Source organism: Podarcis tiliguerta, assembly GCF_965153285.1.
Source record: "Podarcis tiliguerta genome assembly, chromosome: 8".
Classification (NCBI taxonomy): Eukaryota; Metazoa; Chordata; class Lepidosauria; order Squamata; family Lacertidae; genus Podarcis; species Podarcis tiliguerta.
In genome coordinates, this window is record NC_139541.1 from 48,054,235 (window position 1) to 48,072,754 (window position 18,520).

Below are 18,520 nucleotides of genomic sequence, written 5' to 3' on the forward strand. Positions count from 1 at the left end.
GGTCCGTTCTTAACCTGAAACTGTTCTTAACCTGAAGCACCACTTTAGCTAATGGGGCCTCCTGCTGCCGCCGCGCCGCCGGAGCACGATTTCTGTTTTCATCTTGAAACAAAGTTCTTAACCCGAGATACTATTTCTGGGTTAGCAGAGTCTGTAACCTGAAGCGTATGTAACCCGAGGTACCACTGTATACAGTGATACCTCAGTTTTCGAACAGCTTAATTCTTGAACATTTTTGCTCCCGAACGCCACAAACCTGGAAGTGACTGTTCTGGTTTGCGAACTATTTTTGGAAGCAGAATGTCCAACGGGGCTTCCAGAGCTTCCTGCAGCCAATCAGAAGCTGCGCTTAGGTTTCCGAACAATTTGGAAGTCGAATGGACTTCCGGAACGGATTCTGTCACCTTATTATTTAAAATTTTTAGTTTAGAAAAAGATGGTTTTAATGCTGTATTTAAAATTGTTGTAACTTGTTCTTGGACCTTAGAGTGAAGGATGGGTAATGGGTTTATTATTATAGTATTATTAATAATAATATTCATCCTTCCTCAAACTCAGATGAATCCAACTGCAAAACCTCTTTTGAGTTTGTCTGCTTCTGTGTGTTTTACATGGGGTCATTAAATTGTCATGAAAAAGGATACAGTTTTCATCTCCATCAGTGTTCTTGGGAGGGCCAGGCATGTTGAGAAGAACAAGTCGTGCATCATGGGATCGGTTTACAATGACTTCGTTCAGCTTTACAGCAGTGTGCATCCTCCGGACATTTGACTGGTTTCTGTTGAAAGATCACAATTACAAGTGGTGTTAGAAGTCAGCATTTGCAAGCTTAAGAGTATTAATGAAAAGCATCGCCAACATGGAATGTTACAAAAACTTTAGTTCCCTCCCACTAAAAAGCTAGGTTCTCAAGTACTGCCAAAATCTTGAAATGCTGGTGTGTGTACCCCCTTGTCCCCATTCTGCTTCTGTTTTTGGTAGGTTGTAACAGCAAACGCCACACATACAAGGTTATCAAAATGCGATTCTGTCACTTCATATCTCATTGAATGAAATATGGAATTTCCCCATTTTTGCATTGGCCCTTTTTATACATCCTGTAAGGGCTGTATAGGAAGAGCTGTAACTACGTGAAAAGCTAATGCCATTACATGATTTCCTATCTCAATCTCCTGGAGAAAAAGCAATCCAAGAACAAATCAAGGTACAAAGTAAAACTGAGTGAACAGGAAATCTTCAAGTGGGCAGTTAACCCGAATTACAAGCACTCTGACATGGGACAGAGGGAGAACCAAAGAAAACAAGGTTTAGGATGTTGCATTTCTTTTGGCACATTGAGGACCAAAAGGAATGGGATAGAAAGGGGGCTCGTTTTGACTAAAACAGGATGCATTTGCTGTAGCATTCCACCATCCAACCAGGATGCTAATAAAATAATTGCCAAATATCAATACACCAAGTCATGCAACATCTGCAATCTTTCTCTGACCCACAAGAAGTTCAATCTGCTCCTTTGGGCCTTCACAACTATTGCCAGCATCCTTATAAAATGGCTTCTGGCCAAATGCCCATCAACCAGCCCAATGGTCAGTTTCAACTCTGATGAAGCTAGTAAATACCTTTGCCTTTACTCTACTTTAATTTCTTAATTTAATTTTATTTATTTATTTTGCTTCTATTTTACTTTAATTTCCAATTTCTTGTAAGTGAGAACATAAGACTTCTCCTGGATCAGACCAGTTAATCATTGTCTAGCAGCTACTGATGGTCTTTGCTTCCCATCCAAGAGCTACTTCAAGCACACCTAAGGGCTTTGGTATGGCCCATCAGAATCTCTTAAAAACCTTTCTCCCCGTCCTCTTCTGAGAGAGAAACTTGGGGGAGGCTTTTTGCTGTACACACACCATTTGCTGTTAAAATGCTATCCCAAACCCACACCTCCTGCCTATGCAACTGCCACCATCACATCTAGCTTGGACCTAAGAGGAGGATATAGATTTAGATTATTCAAAACAAGCAAACTTACAGATTTTCCCATTCGCTGACAGCATGAAAGCAAACCGTAATAAAATTAATGTTAGCATAAAAGGAAAAATGCCAATTGTCTTGGACACAAAAAGAGAAGACATTTTAGTCTGGCCATAAGAGCAGAACAACAAATCACAGTAATCAAGATAGCCTGGTTTATTGCAAAGCGCAATCATGACCACTGCGGGAGGCAGTGGAAGACAGGAGTGCCTGGTGTGCTCTGGTCCATGGGATCACGAAGAGTCGGACACGACTAAACGACTAAACAACAACAACAATCAAGATAGCCTGGTTTTTTGTAAAGCGCAATCATGACCATAGTGACCTGGTTCTCAAGGCACATTAAACCAGTTAAAACAAATGATGGTTTGATGTGGATGAGCAGTGTGCTCAAGATGTAACTGAGGGTGCTTTACTCCCCCCCAACTCTTGGTGCTGCTGCTGAGAAGGAAGCTGCAGTTGGATTTGTTACGCCATCGAAACCCAGACTCGTGGTTGGCTTCTCTCAAAACAAACCTTGGTTTTTGCTTGGTTGCTTGGCTGCAAAGAAATCACAAGACAGGGTTTGGATGACATGAATAAGTCAGACCATAGTTGTATGGCAGTAGGCAGTATGAGCTTGGTGCCCAAGATTTCAGATGAATGCACAGCACGCTGCTTGCTCCCATGAAACCATGGTTTATTTTAATGATGGCTTAATGTGACATGTGGACCAGGTCACATGATGTCCTTCAACACACTCATTCTCCAGCAACCTTTAAGTCCCTCCCTGCATTTTCCTTCCTCAGCTCCTACACCACTCCTTATCTTTGCCTCCAGTCTGACATCACATGGCCCATAGCAATATGAGAATCTCACAACCCCACTCTGCTATCAATGCTCTCAGCATGCAAATGAGCCACACTTTCAGATAACAAGTGCATTACCAAAGAGGCATGTACTGCTGTATGCGTTCCTGGCCTCCCGATGCCAGCAGAGTCCATCCCACCCTTTGTGGAAGAAACACCATTTCAAATACTTCGCTTTTGTGCTGCCAAACCAAAAGGCAAAATACAGAGCCTAAGCCTCCAACGATGCTACAGACATGGATTAAGGTGTAGATATCCTGGCTCAGAAGGAACCTCTGCACTTACGGTTTAATACTGATGAGCTCTCTGAAGTTCTCCACTGCATTGTTACGGATTCGCTTATCAGAGTCGCATTTCTCCTTTGTCCATGTCATCTGGATCCTTTCTGGGATTGCTTCCCCTTCATCTTCCTCATCAGAGTACAGGCTTTCTAACCTTATGATAGAGTGCCTGTCCTTCACCAGCTGAGCCTGGAAGAATAAACATGCAGGTATATTGTTTTCAGAAGTCAACAGTCTATGGCTCTTCTACTTAATGCTTTTCTTCTACTTAATGCTTAATGTGGTCAAAAATGAGATGGCAAGAATAAACATTGACATCTTGGGCATCAGTGAACTAAAATGGACGGGAATGGGCGAATTCAGTTCGGATGACTATCATATCTACTACTGTGGGCAAGAAACCCGTAAAAAGAAATGGAGTGGCCCTCATAGTCAACAAAAGAGTGGCAAAAGCTGTACTGGGATGCAATCTCAAAAATGATAGAATGATCTCGATACGAATCCAAGGCAGACCTTTTCACATCACAGTAATCCAAGTTTATGCACCAACTACTGGTGCTGAAGAAACTGAAATTGACCAATTCTATGAAGACTTACAACAGCTTATAGAAGTGACACCAAAGAAGGATGTTCTTCTCATTATAGGGGATTGGAATGCTAAAGTAGGGAATCAAGAGATAAAAGGAACAACTGGCAAATTTGGTCTTGGAATTCAAAACGAAGCAGGGCAAAGGCTAATAGAGTTCTGTCAAGAGAACAAGCTGGTCATCACAAACACTCTTTTCCAACAACACAAGAGACGACTCTACACATGGACATCACCAGATGGGCAGCATCGAAATCAGATTGATTATATTCTCTGCAGCCAAAGATGGAGAAGCTCTATACAATCAGCAAAAACAAGACCTGGAGCTGACTGTGGCTCAGATCATCAGCTTCTTATAGCAAAATTCAAGCTTAAACTGAAGAAAGTAGGAAAAACCACTGGGCTGGTAAGATACAATCTAAACCAAATCCCTTATGAATACACAGTGGAAGTGAGGAACAGGTTTAAGGATTTAGATTTGCTGGACAGAGTGCCTGAAGAACTATGGATGGAGGCTCGAAACATTATACAGGAGGCAGCAACGAAAACCATCCCAATGAAAAGGAAATGCAAGAAAGCAAAGTGGCTGTCCAATGAGGCCTTACAAATAGCGGAGGAGAGAAGGCAAGCAAAATGCGAGGGAGATAGAGAAAGATACAGGAAATTGAATGCAGAATTCCAAAAAATAGCAAGGAGAGACAAGAAGGCCTTCTTAAATGAGCAATGCAAAGAAATAGAGGAAAACAACAGAATGGGAAGAACCAGAGATCTGTTCAAGAAAATTGGAGATATGAAAGGAACATTTCGTTCAAAGATTACCATAATAAAGGACAAAAGTGGTAAGGACCTAACAGAAGCAGAAGACATCAAGAAGAGGTGGCAAGAATACACAGAGGAATTATACCAGAAAGATATGGATGTCTCGTACACCCCAGGTAGTGTGGTTGCTGACCTTGAGCCAGACATCCTGGAGAGTGAAGTCAAATGGGCCTTAGAAAGCATTGCAAATAACAAGGCCAGTGGAAGTGATGGTATTCCAGCTGAACTATTTAAAATTTTAAAAGATGATGCTGTTAAGGTGCTACACTCAATATGCCAGCAAGTTTGGAAAACTCAGCAGTGGCCAGAAGATTGGAGAAGGTCAGTCTACATCCCAATCCCAAAGAAGGGCAGTGCTAAAGAATGCTCCAACTACCGCACAATTGCACTCATTTCACACGCTAGCAAGGTTATGCTTAAAATTCTTCAAGGAAGGCTCAAGCAGTATGTGGACCGAGAACTCCCAGAAGTGCAAGCTGGATTTAGAAGAGGCAGGGGAACCAGAGACCAAATTGCAAACATGCGCTGGATTATGGAGAAAGCTAGAGAGTTCCAGAAAGACATCTACTTCTGCTTCATTGACTATGCAAAAGCCTTTGACTGTGTCGATCACAGCAAACTATGGCAAGTTCTTAAAGAAATGGGAGTGCCTGATCACCTCATCTGTCTCCTGAGAAATCTCTATGTGGGACAAGAAGCTACAGTTAGAACTGGATATGGAACAACTGATTGGTTCAAAATTGGAAAAGGAGTACGACAAGGCTGTATTTTGTCTCCCTGCTTATTTAACTTATATGCAGAATTCATCATGCGAAAGGCTGGGCTGGATGAATCCCTAGCCGGAATTAAGATTGCTGGAAGAAATATCAACAACCTCAGATATGCAGATGACACAACCTTGATGGCAGAAAGTGAGGAGGAATTAAAAAACCTTTTATTGAGGGTGAAAGAGGAGAGCACAAAATATGGTCTGAAGCTCAACATCAAAAAAACGAAGATCATGGCCACTGGTCCCATCACCTCCTGGCAAATAGAAGGGGAGGAAATGGAGGCAGTGAGAGATTTTACTTTCTTGGGTTCCATGATCACTGCAGATGGTGACAGCAGCCATGAAATTAAGAGACGCCTGCTTCTAGGGAGGAAAGCAATGGCAAACCTAGATAGCATTCTAAAAAGTAGAGACATCACCTTGCCAACAAAGGTCCGTATAGTAAAAGCTATGGTTTTCCCAGTAGTGATGTATGGAAGTGAGAGCTGGACCATAAAGAAGGCTGATCGCCGAAGAATTGACGCTTTTGAATTCTGGTGCTGGAGGAGACTCTTGAGAGTCCCATGGACTGCAAGAAGATCAAACACATCCATTCTTAAGGAAATCAGCCCTGAGTGCTCACTGGAAGGACAGATCGTGAAGCTGAGGCTCCAATACTTTGGCCACCTCATGAGAAGAGAAGACTCACTGGAAAAGACCTTGATGTTGGGAAAGATGGAGGGCACAAGGAGAAGGGGACGACAGAGGACGAGATGGTTAGACAGTGTTCTCGAAGCTACAAACATGAATCTGACCAAACTGCGGGTGGCAGTGGAAGACAGAAGTGCCTGGCGTGCTCTGGTCCATGGGGTCACGAAGAGTCGGACACGACTGAACGACTAAACAACAACAACTTAATGCTTTTTGAGAGTCAGCAGCTGGAAATGATTGAGGAGGAAAGAGATTTTGAAATGTCTTGGTACAGCACAAGAAGGCAAAGAGCTATCAATGCAACTGTGGCCCAGACCTCAAATTACAGGGGAGATTGCTCTCTCAACTGCTGTTTTTGAAGCTTACAGAAGGGCTAGGATTCTGCTAAAAGTGTGTGTGTGTGCATGTGTGTAGGTCAGATGGATTTCATAAGGGGGGGGGGGGGCTACCACCTTTCCCACAATCCAAGCTTTGCTATGGCCTTGCAAATGCAACAACATTTGCAGCAGACTTGTAAACAGCCCCTGGTAAGGCCAACTTTTGCAGGTCAAGGCTGTGCTTCCAGGTGACCAAGCAGGCAAGAAAAGAAGAAGAGATCTATTGGAACAGACCACTTCCCTAAACAGATGCCTATGGAAAGCACACAAGGAGGGCTAGAGCAAATCAGCTCTCTCCCGCAGTTGTTCCTAGCAACTGGTATTCAGAAGCACTGGAGGTAACATACAGCAGGTTTTAGCCATAATTTTATACACCAGTCAGGTTCCCACACTCTCAATAGCCCCAAAGGTTGCTATCTTTCTTCACAGAGGAACTGATCCAGCTCCTTGATCATTTGCACTGCTCTTTTCCTCAGCTCTACCAATACCCTTTTTTAGATGTGAGGATCAGAATTGTACACTGTATTCCGAGGGTAGCAACATCATCAATTTGTATAAAGGCATTATGATACTGGCTGATATGCTATTGGCGGTTCTCATTTTTAGTCCCGTTCCTAATGATGCTGCCAACCTCTCCTCTTTCAAGCTACCAAAGGTACACGTGGGCACAATGACAATTAAAAACATTTGAGGGCTTATGCACAAGGCTGACTGACTGAGAGAAACAAGGATTTTGTTTTGGCAAAACAGACACTTGCATTTAGAAACATGAGAGCACCACTGAAAACTGAGGCGTAGGAGTGAAACTTGTTGCAGGTGTTTGGGCACAAAAGACTAGGTTTTAAGTGCAAACCTCATCTCAATGCATGTGCCCAATTCCAATGGGGGGGGGGGGGATGTGAAACGCATATCTTAAAGCAATCACTTCCTCATTCCCCATTGTCTGAGGTGGGATGGGTGGCAACTGGACAGTGGTGGCATTTCATTTATGGCCGAACCTCCCAAGTGAAGTTTCCCAGAATAGCATTTTTTAAAATAACCCTTTTTTCCAATACGGTGAGGTGAACGTGGCAATTAGAGAAGAATTGGTGAAAGAGGTGTCTGCAGATTTTGGGACACTTTCATCAACACTTTACATGATTTGATACCAAAGCAAAACATACCTCTCTTTCTCTTTCTGTTTTGGTCAATCTCATCTGCCTCAGCATCTGAGATCTCTGCTCCATCATCAGAGTCCGTTCGTAAGTGTAGGCGGAGATATCGCTGTTTTGCTACGAAAACAAGAACAACAGTCTTATAGCTACACACAATGCATTGTCCCAAACCCCGATCGACCACAGAACAAGATAAACCTCATTACCATTTCCACTACTTCTACTTCAGCCTCTATTCGGAGGTGATAAAGGAAGGTGGCCAGGTCTTTTTTCATCTGGATGCTGTTGTCATCCATCTGAGCTACAGTGAAAATTCTCATTTTACATTTTCGCCAAACCTGTAGAAGCAGAAAATATATGTGTATCTTCTCAAAACTTTCGAACATGTATGCAGAGCCTGTAGAATCTGCTAGTATGCAAGGCTGCACAAACCTTTAAAAAGACAAACGAAAAACCGCTCTTTTAAGTTTTATAAATGCAAGGGAAACCTGCCTGAAACCCTGGAGAGCCACTGTCAGCCTGCATCAACAATACAAACCTAGGTGGACCAATGGTTTGATTTATATAAGGAGCTTCCTGTGTTCCTAAGTTACATAGTTGTGTATAAATGTGTGAAGGGCTGTAAGCTCAGTTGTACAGCACATGCCTTGCATGCAAAAAGGCACTGGTATCTCCGGACAGGGCTGCGGAAAGCTCCTTCCTAGAACTCAAGAGTCGAAGCCAACCTTAGTAGTAGAAAATAGTGAGCTAGAGCGACCAATGGTCTGACTTGGTATTCAAACAGCTACCTATATTCTGACACTGAGATAGGAAAATATTGTGCATGACATGTTACACCAGGATGGAGCTGATGGGAACTGTAGCCCAAAACACCAGGTTGAGAAGTGCTGCATTACATGAACTAAAAAGTAGGTGATTGTCAACATTTGGCTCTCCTAATCGGAGCACCGGGCACCTCCAAATCACCAGCTGAGGTTGTTTGTCTCCTTCCCAAATGCTGCTGCAACAGTCATGCCAAAATAGCAATGGCAGTTTGAGACCTCAGCAGAGAGAGTTCCTCTTCTTGGAGGGACTTTCTGTGTAACTTCCTGTTTCATGCGACTGTCAGCTCTTAGAGCAGCACCTACAAATGAAGCTACGTAAATTTCAACCATATGGACCGACTGCCGAGATTACTCTTCAAATGTTGCTTGTTTCAAAGGCTACTGCTTCTGTTGATTTATATATGGTTTCCACTATATTTTGTTGAGCATTTTTCTAAAATGGTTTTTGGATATGCATTCTTTTTTTAGAAACCTTGTAGGTTGCTTGGGTGCTTTCAGGCAGAGCCAGTTATACAAAATAATAAGCTAGTGGTCACATCCAAAACATACATTTAAAGTGCTAGGAAAACACCTTAAACAGTCACAGCTTCCTCCAAAAAATTCTGGAAAGGTGGATGAGAATTGTTAGGAGCCACCATTCCACTACTAGAGCTACAATTCCTGGAAGTGATTTCACTATAAATCCCTCTTCACAGGGAACTCGGAAGAACTGTAGCTCTGGGAGGGGAATTGTCAGCACCCTTAACAGACGACAGCTCCCAGATTTATTTGGGGAAAGCAATGACTGTTTAAAGTGGTATCATGACGTTTTAAATGTATGGTGTGAACGTGGCCAGTATTCCACAGCTTGGATTGACATACACAAGCAAATGGGTGAGCCCAACCTGTCCATCTAGCTCCTGGCACTCTTACTTTATGCTGTTTGAGCAGAAAAGGAAGCAGCATCAGCATGCCTCCATCATGCACAATCCACCAGACGTCGATGTTCCCTTCATTGTAACGCTCATGATTGCCAGGGTAGAAGGAAACGTTTTTGGGCACCAGCAAGGCAAGGTGGGCTGCAGTTGTACAGCGTACCGTGTCTGGAGGCAAAAGGAATAAAGACGCATTGTAATACAAAGCAAACAGGATTGTGTGCCACTAACCTGCCTTCCTACTAGTGGGTGGCTTTGGCTGTCCACTTCCTCCCCCTTAGTCCCAGTGCTGCTCTTGTAGAACTCAACGGGGAGGAGGATGGAAGGAAAACTAGAGTCAGTTGGCTCAGCCTCTCATCGGCTGTGGCTCCACCTAATGTTGGCCACTCTGCCTTCCACCCTACCAGATCCAAAGAATAGCAGCCACTACTGATACAAAGCACAGGCAGAGATACACACAATGACATCAAAGCATGGTGAAAGTCAACACCAGCTGCAATAAATGGGGAAGGGGGAATTCAAAGTGATGCTACCACTCCAGAGGCAGCTTTCTTTTTTTGGAAACACACCATTCTACCCCAAATTGGGCTTTCTACTATGAGAAACCAAATTTACAGCATTTTTCACACATCAAGAGCAAGAACACCAACCAACATCCTAAGAACTTGCCTATAAAGGTTTTCCAGGCTCTTGAGTCTTCACTTTGCCTCCAGCCATACGGCCACCCCAGAACCACTGTGTTATGCTTCATGCCTCCCAATCCGCACGACTGTATCAAGTGGGAGATGCCATCCCGGACTTTATTAGCTACGACAACTTGGCAAAATCCTTTCACCTTCTCAATCTCGATCATATTCTTGATTGTCTGTAAGACAGCCAACAGGATTAAGGTGTCTCCCATTAAGAGGTCAACCCTCATGGGGCAATTAAAAAGCATTAGAACATGCAAAACAGATTTCTCCACTTGCACATGCTGACTTGTATTTATGGGAGGTTCCTCCTTACCAAAAGAATAATCAGTACAGGGATTTCCAAGAAACAGATTTATATATGTGGCCTTGTTGGGTGAAATACCGGAGCCTAGAGGGATGCCTGAGCAAGATTTCTGAAGGTTGTAAAAATGGTGTCTATGTTTGCTCTCTACTCACAACTAACAAAAATGGAATAAAATCGATAACTAAGAGGGAATATACAGCATAAATTTTGCAAATAATAAGAAACTGCACAGTATGATCTATCTGCATAACTTTTAAGTGTATGCATTTAAATTATTGTTTCTTTATTATTCTCCTCCTCTCAGATTCCCAGGGCAGATTATGAAATGTCAACACACAAGAAAACAAATGAAAAAAACTTACAGAAATACATGAAAAAATATGTAGAGAAGCATAACACATGCACACCAGCAAAGACAAAACAGATAAAGTTAACTTTAAAGGTCTGGAAAAAAATAAGTCTTGCCTTAGAACCAAAATGATGTCAGACCAGCCTCCCTAAGTAGAGCGTTCCATAATGGCTGCCACCACTGAGAAAGCTCTTTCCTCAGCAACCTCTCACCATAACTCAAGATGGCGGAGAAACCCAGGAAAAGATCCCTGATTAAAATATTAGTGTATAAGCAACTCCCGGTTTGTGCAGGTGTTGCATCGGGTAATTGCATGCGTAGGCCCACCCCGCCCCTGCCCCGTACCACACCCTTTCGGAGCCAAAAATGGCACATGCTTGGGCAGTCACATGCCAGTCAAATGCATGCAAAATGGTCAGTCTGTACTGACAAGCAAACTTAAAGGCCCCGATCTCAAGCCATAAAGTTCAAGACCAGAACTCTAAATGGAGCCCAGAAACAAGTCTCATTGACACAGCACAATTTCACTTTTTTGGTAGAGAATTTAAATTATTTTTTTTAGTGTGGAGGACACACAGCCTTTGCTGGAAAAAAAGCCTTGAATAAACAAAACAACACTGCACTCAGACATTCTTTAGTCTTTGGTTCAGCTGAAGCCTTAGCACATCTCTGAAAACACATTATTGGCTAGAAAACGATTTGCTTGCCTGCCAAGAGGCTGTTTCTGGATGGAGCCTCAGGCCTTAGAAAGCCATATAAACTTTCTTGCCAAATGCTCCATGATACTTACACTTTGTGTTTAGCCTCCCCCCTGCCCCCCCTGCCCACCTGTTCAGCCGCCTGTGCTTCTCCATAGCTCTCCAGGAAGTTGCCTTGTATCGCTGTTCCAATGATGGTCAGTCCCTTGCCGGCTTTCAGCTGAGAAGCAAACGTCAACAGTCTGGGGTATTTCACATGCAAATCTTCGTCCAGTTTCAGAAGCACCAACAGCTGCGGTCTGAAAAGAGAGGAAAAGAAACGGTTTGGGGGCCAGGTTTTTGAATATTAAGCAGCTCTTAAGGAGCACTCTGGCTTGGGAGCATTGAAGAGCTATTTCACCAACTGGCTTTTATATATTCAGACAGCTTTCACTAGGAGACTGGCTCATCAAAAATTCAGTTCACATGGGAAGTTCACATCTAAATCTAATCCAAACAGGCTGAAGGCTGCATACTAAATAAAGCTACCCATCCAGACTTTCAAGGGGCTGACTGGGGCCTGGGGGTGGGGGGGAGACAGCTGGATCACCATATTTATTTGTGCAACATGTGTGACATTTCTATGAAAGAGGACCATACAGCCAGAAAGTATGTAACAATTTGATTTATGACAGGGCTTTTCATATCAGTGTTCCTAGAATGCCGAGGCAGTCCTTCATGAGAAGCTCAGTAACAGCGGAAAAACTTGTCTGAAAGACAGTTCCAACACCATTTGTTTCTTCTCTCCAAGGAGCTCAGTGTGGCGTATATGGCTACTTGCTCCCAATTTAGTCTTCTGACAATCCTGTGAGGATGGCTAGGCCCAAGTTCACCCAGTGAGCTTCATTCATCAACGGCTGCCAGGTCCTAGTCCAACACTTCAACCATTGCTCAACACTGGCTAATTGCTATGCCTCTCATTACGACTCTTTCCCTGCAATAAGTAGCCTTGGAGAAGTGGAGGGTGTGCACGAGGGTGTGATCTTTAGTTGCATAAACCCAAGCAGGACATTAGACATGGTGACATGGGAGGAGACGGAAGAAGCAACAGAACCTTATGTGAAAATTAAATATCCAAGGCAAGAGGTTCATAACTTAAAACTGTGCATTGCTGAAATGTTTCATTTTGGTTGTCTTCAGTTTGGCTCCTACTAGTTCTCTGCAGACAATCTTCCAGCATTTTCGTATTGGGGGGAAGAATCTGCACATAAGAGCCTCTTCCACACATGTTTTTTAAAGTAAGCAAAAAGTCCTGCATCAAGGGGCTTGCAGAATACGCATTATTTTGATTTCATGCAAGTTCAGAATCTGGGGAAAACACAACTCTCCATGTCATTAACTGGGAAGAAACAACAAGAAGTCACCTCCAGTTCTTGGTGTGTGGGGGCCCTTCCTCCAATCTCAGCAGAGCATATCGTGCAGCACTTAGAGACAGGCCCCGGATCCCATCACCCCATTCCTTCTCCGCCCTGTAATTTACAAAATTAAGCCAGCTTAGAGCGCGACTCCCTTTCCAGAAAAAACTGTATTTAGATCACTTACTTTCTGTCTCACAGTATAACTGGATTTCCCATGACTATAATAATTTAATAATAATTTATTATTTATACCCCGCCCATCTGGGTGGGCTTCCCTAGCTAGACCTCGATACTTTATTTGTTTGTTACCCCTGTATCTCACTCTTCCTTTGGGAATCATAGAACAGTTTACATAAAGTTCACAGAGTTCACCCTATATAACAGGGAGGTGTTCCCTTACCATTTGGCCACACAGACAATGACTTCCAGGTGGTGAGCATTCAACACTATGTTTGAAGGGCCACATGCTCCCCTTCCTATCATACTAACACTGGCCAGGTTTAGACCCACTTAGAGAGGACAACGCAACAGTAGATATTTCTAGAACATTCACTGGACTATGTGCTTCCAAAGGCTGGGTTCATCCACACTTCCACTTGCCCCACTGTTTCCCCCTGGGGTAACCCACTGTTTAACACTGAATCGGAGCAAAAGTCAATTGGGTTTTCTCTGGATTGACGTTTGCTCTGATTTTGCACTAAAGAGCAGGTTTTCCAGGGGAAAGCAGCAGGGCAAAGACAAAACTTCTCGGACCCATGCCTAGAAAACACAGGGCAAGCAGAAAACCACTCAGTTTTCTAGGCACGAGACAAGCAGAAGTGTGGACAAGCCCAAAGTCATTCGTTTGCCCAAAGACTTCCACAATGATATTTACCCTCCTCTGCTCCCACTATTTCAAGAACTTTCCCTATGGAGCAGATTGGGGGGGGAGGGAGGGAAAACTCTGTTGTGCAAGTAGAAAACCTTTGCATGAATAGAACAACTTCGTTGGACACAACCCATAACAATTCAGAAATTAAATGATAGAATTAAGCATCCTTCGGAAGATCCAATTCAGGGCTTCCCAGGGTATAGCTACTGTTAAAAGGGATAGCTCTGTGTGCATGCATACACCCACACCCAGCAATCACATTATCATGTTATTTTGATCAGAAGCTACTTACCCCTGGTATTCAATGTACTTGTAAATCATGCCTGCAATGAGCATTGCCACTAAAGCATAATACCAGGAGGAGATGAACATCAGCGCAAGGCAGATACTCATGCCTAAAAAGGACAAGGCCCTGAAGGAAACAAAACTCAAATGTTAGCACATATTTAGAGCTGGTTCAAACATGCATGGGCATTCCTTGATTTCTTTACCCTTGGTGACTGGCGGCTGAATGTGCAGATTCCACTGAACAGGACTGTGTTGGAGGTGATACAGGAACTCTTATCTGTAATGTTTATATATCAGTGATGGCTCATTCACACATGCAGATCATCACTTGATGTTGCGTTGTCATCATGCAAAGGGCACATATGTGTAAATGGTCTGCTGAAAAGCATTTCCAAAACTCTTAGCTTTCTGCTTTTAGCTTTTCACAGACTCTCAAGTGCCCTAACCCTTAATGAGGAGGGATCAAATGGCCATATGAACAAGCTTGTGAGACACACTCTCTCTCTCTCTCAACTTACCAGTGGTAGTACTTAAATCTGGGCCTCCAGTTTGGAGTTCTTAGGAGTGTTTGCACCGCACAGGCTAAGTTGACAAACAAGTAGCACATCAAGAAAAACCTAGTTGAGGAACGAAACAGAGAAAAACACATCACATTTAGGTCTGGGCCCACTGTAGAGAACAAAGCACAAAATTCACAACTAACATAATGAAGACTGGTGTGAGGAAACGGAGGGGTTTTAAATTAACACAACCAATTTAAATTGCTTTTAAATTTCTAAAATTTCCAATATTTGGGGAGAAACTTTAGTGATACAGTACTGTTGTAAGTCTGTAGGATATGCATGTCTTGAGGTTTCGATTTGGATATATCCAGGTTCAAATTCTTTCCTGGGTATGGATGGCCTTAGACAACCCCTCACACATGTTCCAAAGCTAAAATCCTGAATTGAACCCACTGGGAGAAGAGAGTGATACCAATTTATATTAAAGACAGGCTCTCTCTCTCAACACCTCCTAATTACCCAGGCCTTGGCCCAGTCAACATATGGCAGCTACCAGCTCTAGTCAAGCCCTAGAGTTCAAGGGAAGTTGCAGGCCTTGGCATATGTGTATTGTTGCACTGGCCAGGAGTGTAAGCCAGGAAATCCCTATTTCAAATCTCACCTATACAGGTGGCCCTTAGGGCAGGCTACTGTTCTCTCATTTGCACCTCTACTCCCCTACTGAATCTATGATACTGACTTATGTTACAAGACATGCAAAACACTACAGACAGTTTAAAATGCTATCTAAATGTTTTCTATTATTACACCTGGAGGGAGTTGAAAGGATGTCATGTGGAACTGTTTTTTATGATGGTGACATGCTGACATCCATTAGAGTCAGGCCTGTACAACATGTGAAGCACCAAGCCAAACATCAAGCCACCTGCCCTGGTATTCTTGGTGCTAAAAATCAGCAGAGGATGCTGCCTGTCAGCTGACAAGCCACCATACACGGCAGGTGCGTTTGGTTCAGCACTGTAGGTCATAAGTTGTGCAGGCCTGGACTACAAGGTTTTCAGTGTTGTCGCTTCCTAACCCAGAATAGGAAGAAGCATTTGAGTGATGAACATTCAGGTCCTGTTGTCCTTTGCACATTGTTCAATCCTGGCCTGAACTACCTAGCATCAGGGTTTGACTCTATCAACTTGGATTTGGCCTCATTGGCTCATAAATTGCCATGACAGCTGGGCTCAGTGGCATTTTACCCCTGAACTGAACACCTCCCAATCCTTTTGTTTAACTGTGACAAACTGGAGCCACCACTAAGTGGCGCTGGAGGCTTATATTCTACAGCTGGCTGCTGAAAGCAGAGAAGCATACAATTGCCATCCTGTTTCATGCTGCAATAGTTTTCCAAAAAGACACACAAACTGTGTTCCTGGGAACTTGTTTTATCTGAAATAAGCTACTATCCACCTTCCTCTGCAGTGCACAGCCAGCATGTATTATTGGGTACACTCTTAGTACATACACAACTCTATAGCTCAATGGGCCTGGTCAGCAGTCTCCACAAAATCAACTGTGCACTTTAGCACCATTTCCAGAATTGCCTGTGGTATACAAGGTTTCCTGGGCAGACAAGTCTATGTGGAAAGCGAAGCTGAAGTATAATGGCACCTCCTACTTCACCAAGACTCACAGGCAATCAAAGTGTGGAGCAGATTTTCAGCTAGTTCAAGGTTACGGGGTGCAAAATAACTGGTGCATTCCTTCCTGGCTCCTCTTAGCTACCAGCTACCATCTTTAATTCCCCATAATGTCCCTAGTTATGACAAAGCATCATTCCAAGGGGCATTTGAGTGGATTTAAAAGGTTACAACCAGCAGCCACAACAAAGAACCAGGACGTTTTAGTGTGATCCTTGCCTTCCAAATTCATCCCCACTAAAATTTGGTTTTGAAAAAACCTTTAACACAGCTGGTCTGCTTCTGTTAAGTGCTGCTAATACAAAACCTATCTTATGGCAATAAAACTTCTGGGGGGAAAACTCACATAGAAAGAATCGGGGCCACCATGTCAAGGGATGCAATAAGAATGCCGAGTTCTGCGATCAGTGCTGTGAGCAGAAGGGCCCAGGTTGGCTCACCATTTGCCTTCCCGTGGCCAAACACCTGTAAAAAGAGATTGCAGAACAAAATGAGTTTGCAGTGCCTCATTTAAGTTTTGAACAGTTCATAGAAAGCATCTAAAGCTTGTGCTGGAAGTGAGGCAGTGGGGAGAGTGTAGTACTTTCCAGACATTTGTTTGTGAAGAATCAAAATATGCATTATAGCTCCAAGGGGAGGCATCTCAGCCTTTCCCCACCCAAAAAACATTCACTAGAACATCTGTAGGGAGCCCTCACATGCACAAGAGATAAGAAGAAGAAGAAGAAGAAGAAGAAGAAGAAGAAGAAGAAGAAGAAGAAGAAGAAGAAGAAGAAGAAGAATTTATTTCTACCCAACCACTCTGGGCGGCTTCCAACAACAAAAGTGAACGCCTGAAACAGGCTAGCTCTCTGATAGCTACCAGTTTTCCACTGCTCAGTATATATGACCATCATAAGCTCACTAATAATTTTATTAGTAGGAGCAGTATTTTCCCTCTAGGTTCTTCACCCCCACCCCACTAGAGTTCCCTCCTTGGGTTTATTTTTAATTAGGAGTAAAAGCTTGCTTTCTTAAAAGACATGGAATCTAGCCTTCTCAATCAGAGTCAGCTTCCTGTTAGGACCCTATTTATGCCTCAGGGAGCACACAAAGCTCCCAGATTCATAAGGGTTTTTCCCAGGAACTTGCTTGGTGCAACATGTACCAACCCATAAGAAAGGAATGATGTTGTCCTTGGCGATTGCTTGAAGCAGCCGTGGGGCACCAGTGAGGCTCTGCAAACCTGCTCCGCAAGTAGAGAAAAACGAGCCTATCACAATGACCCACGGCGAGGGCCACGCAAGGGTGCCCACCACTAAGTTCCTGTTCACGGCATCACCATATCTGCAGAAAAGATGGAACAAGTCGATTGAAAAGAAGCCTTGGATTTCATTAAATGGTGAAAAGTATTTTTCCATGGAAATTTCAATATTTATTTCCCAAAACGAGTTACTGTTCATGCAAGGAATTTAAATTTAATGCTTTAAATATCAGGGCATAATGAAGTGGTTACCAACAGCATCGTTAGTTGCTAGAGGTCTTTCAGTAGAATTTGGACAGCCATCTGTTGGAGACACTCAAGCTTTGAATGTCCTGCATCTAGCAGGGGGCTGGACCATATGGCCCTCAACACACACACAAACCCCTACTTGATTCTTAAATACACAGGAAACTTCAGATATAGCCCTGGATCCTAAAACTGAAATAGCTTAATGATCCAAACTCAATGATGAGACACAAAAATAACTGGGGGATCAGTGTGGATATACAAAATGATATATAAGGATGGTCTTTGACTTGGTGGCTCACATCTCTAACTGGATTTGCAATTTCAGATGCAAAAGTAGCTGGCTGCAAAATGCTGAAGAGAAAGGTAATTTCACACAGCAAAAATGAGAGGCAAAGCCATGATTTTGGCCACATCGTTTTACACATGAAAGTAAAGCAGAAATTTAATGGTTACTTACTTATCTCTAAGAACAACCCCTTCAATGCAAGCACCAAACAGCAGCACACAGCTGAAATCTGAAGGTGCACATTCCATTAAAGAAACCAGCCTGATTTCTGACAGTGTCAGTAAGACGCAACACATCCCTATAACTATAGTACTTGCCATAAAAATCCTTATATATTCCTTTAGAGTTGGGGTAGGGAACCTGTGGCCCTCTAGATGCTGTTGGACTCCCACACCCATCGCACCCAGCCAGCATGAGCCAGTGCCACTCAAACTGCATAATGTTGCACTGCATGGGTAAATCAGAAGATTAAGGGCAAGGGTGGGGATCCTTTGGCCTGCGGGTCAATCTCAGCCCACCAGGATGTCCAATTAGGCCTGTGAATCTATTTCCTCAAATCTATGTCTACCTGTTTATCAGTTCGTGTCACTGGGTGACATCAACTGATGGGCATGGTGATGGGCAGGGTTCAATCCTGCTGGATGCTACTTCACTAGTGCATT

At 43.3% G+C, this 18,520-nt stretch overlaps 1 protein-coding gene across 3 annotated transcripts in view; it reads right to left on the bottom strand.

Annotated features, from left to right (window-relative positions):
• SLC12A4 (solute carrier family 12 member 4) overlaps positions 1-18,520 on the bottom strand; it is a 66,361-nt gene that overhangs the window by 2,591 nt on the left and 45,250 nt on the right. For all 3 annotated transcript variants that reach the window (XM_083452614.1, XM_083452613.1, XM_083452615.1), the window contains 13 exons: positions 18,030-18,087; positions 17,232-17,406; positions 16,427-16,545; positions 14,408-14,506; positions 13,894-14,013; positions 12,737-12,841; positions 11,464-11,632; positions 9,960-10,155; positions 9,289-9,458; positions 7,759-7,890; positions 7,562-7,669; positions 3,162-3,346; positions 645-778 (listed from right to left, as the gene is read on the bottom strand). In XM_083452614.1, coding sequence (XP_083308740.1) covers positions 645-778; positions 3,162-3,346; positions 7,562-7,669; positions 7,759-7,890; positions 9,289-9,458; positions 9,960-10,155; positions 11,464-11,632; positions 12,737-12,841; positions 13,894-14,013; positions 14,408-14,506; positions 16,427-16,545; positions 17,232-17,406; positions 18,030-18,087 — 1,770 coding nt within the window. The remainder of the gene's footprint in view (positions 1-644; positions 779-3,161; positions 3,347-7,561; positions 7,670-7,758; positions 7,891-9,288; positions 9,459-9,959; positions 10,156-11,463; positions 11,633-12,736; positions 12,842-13,893; positions 14,014-14,407; positions 14,507-16,426; positions 16,546-17,231; positions 17,407-18,029; positions 18,088-18,520) is intronic.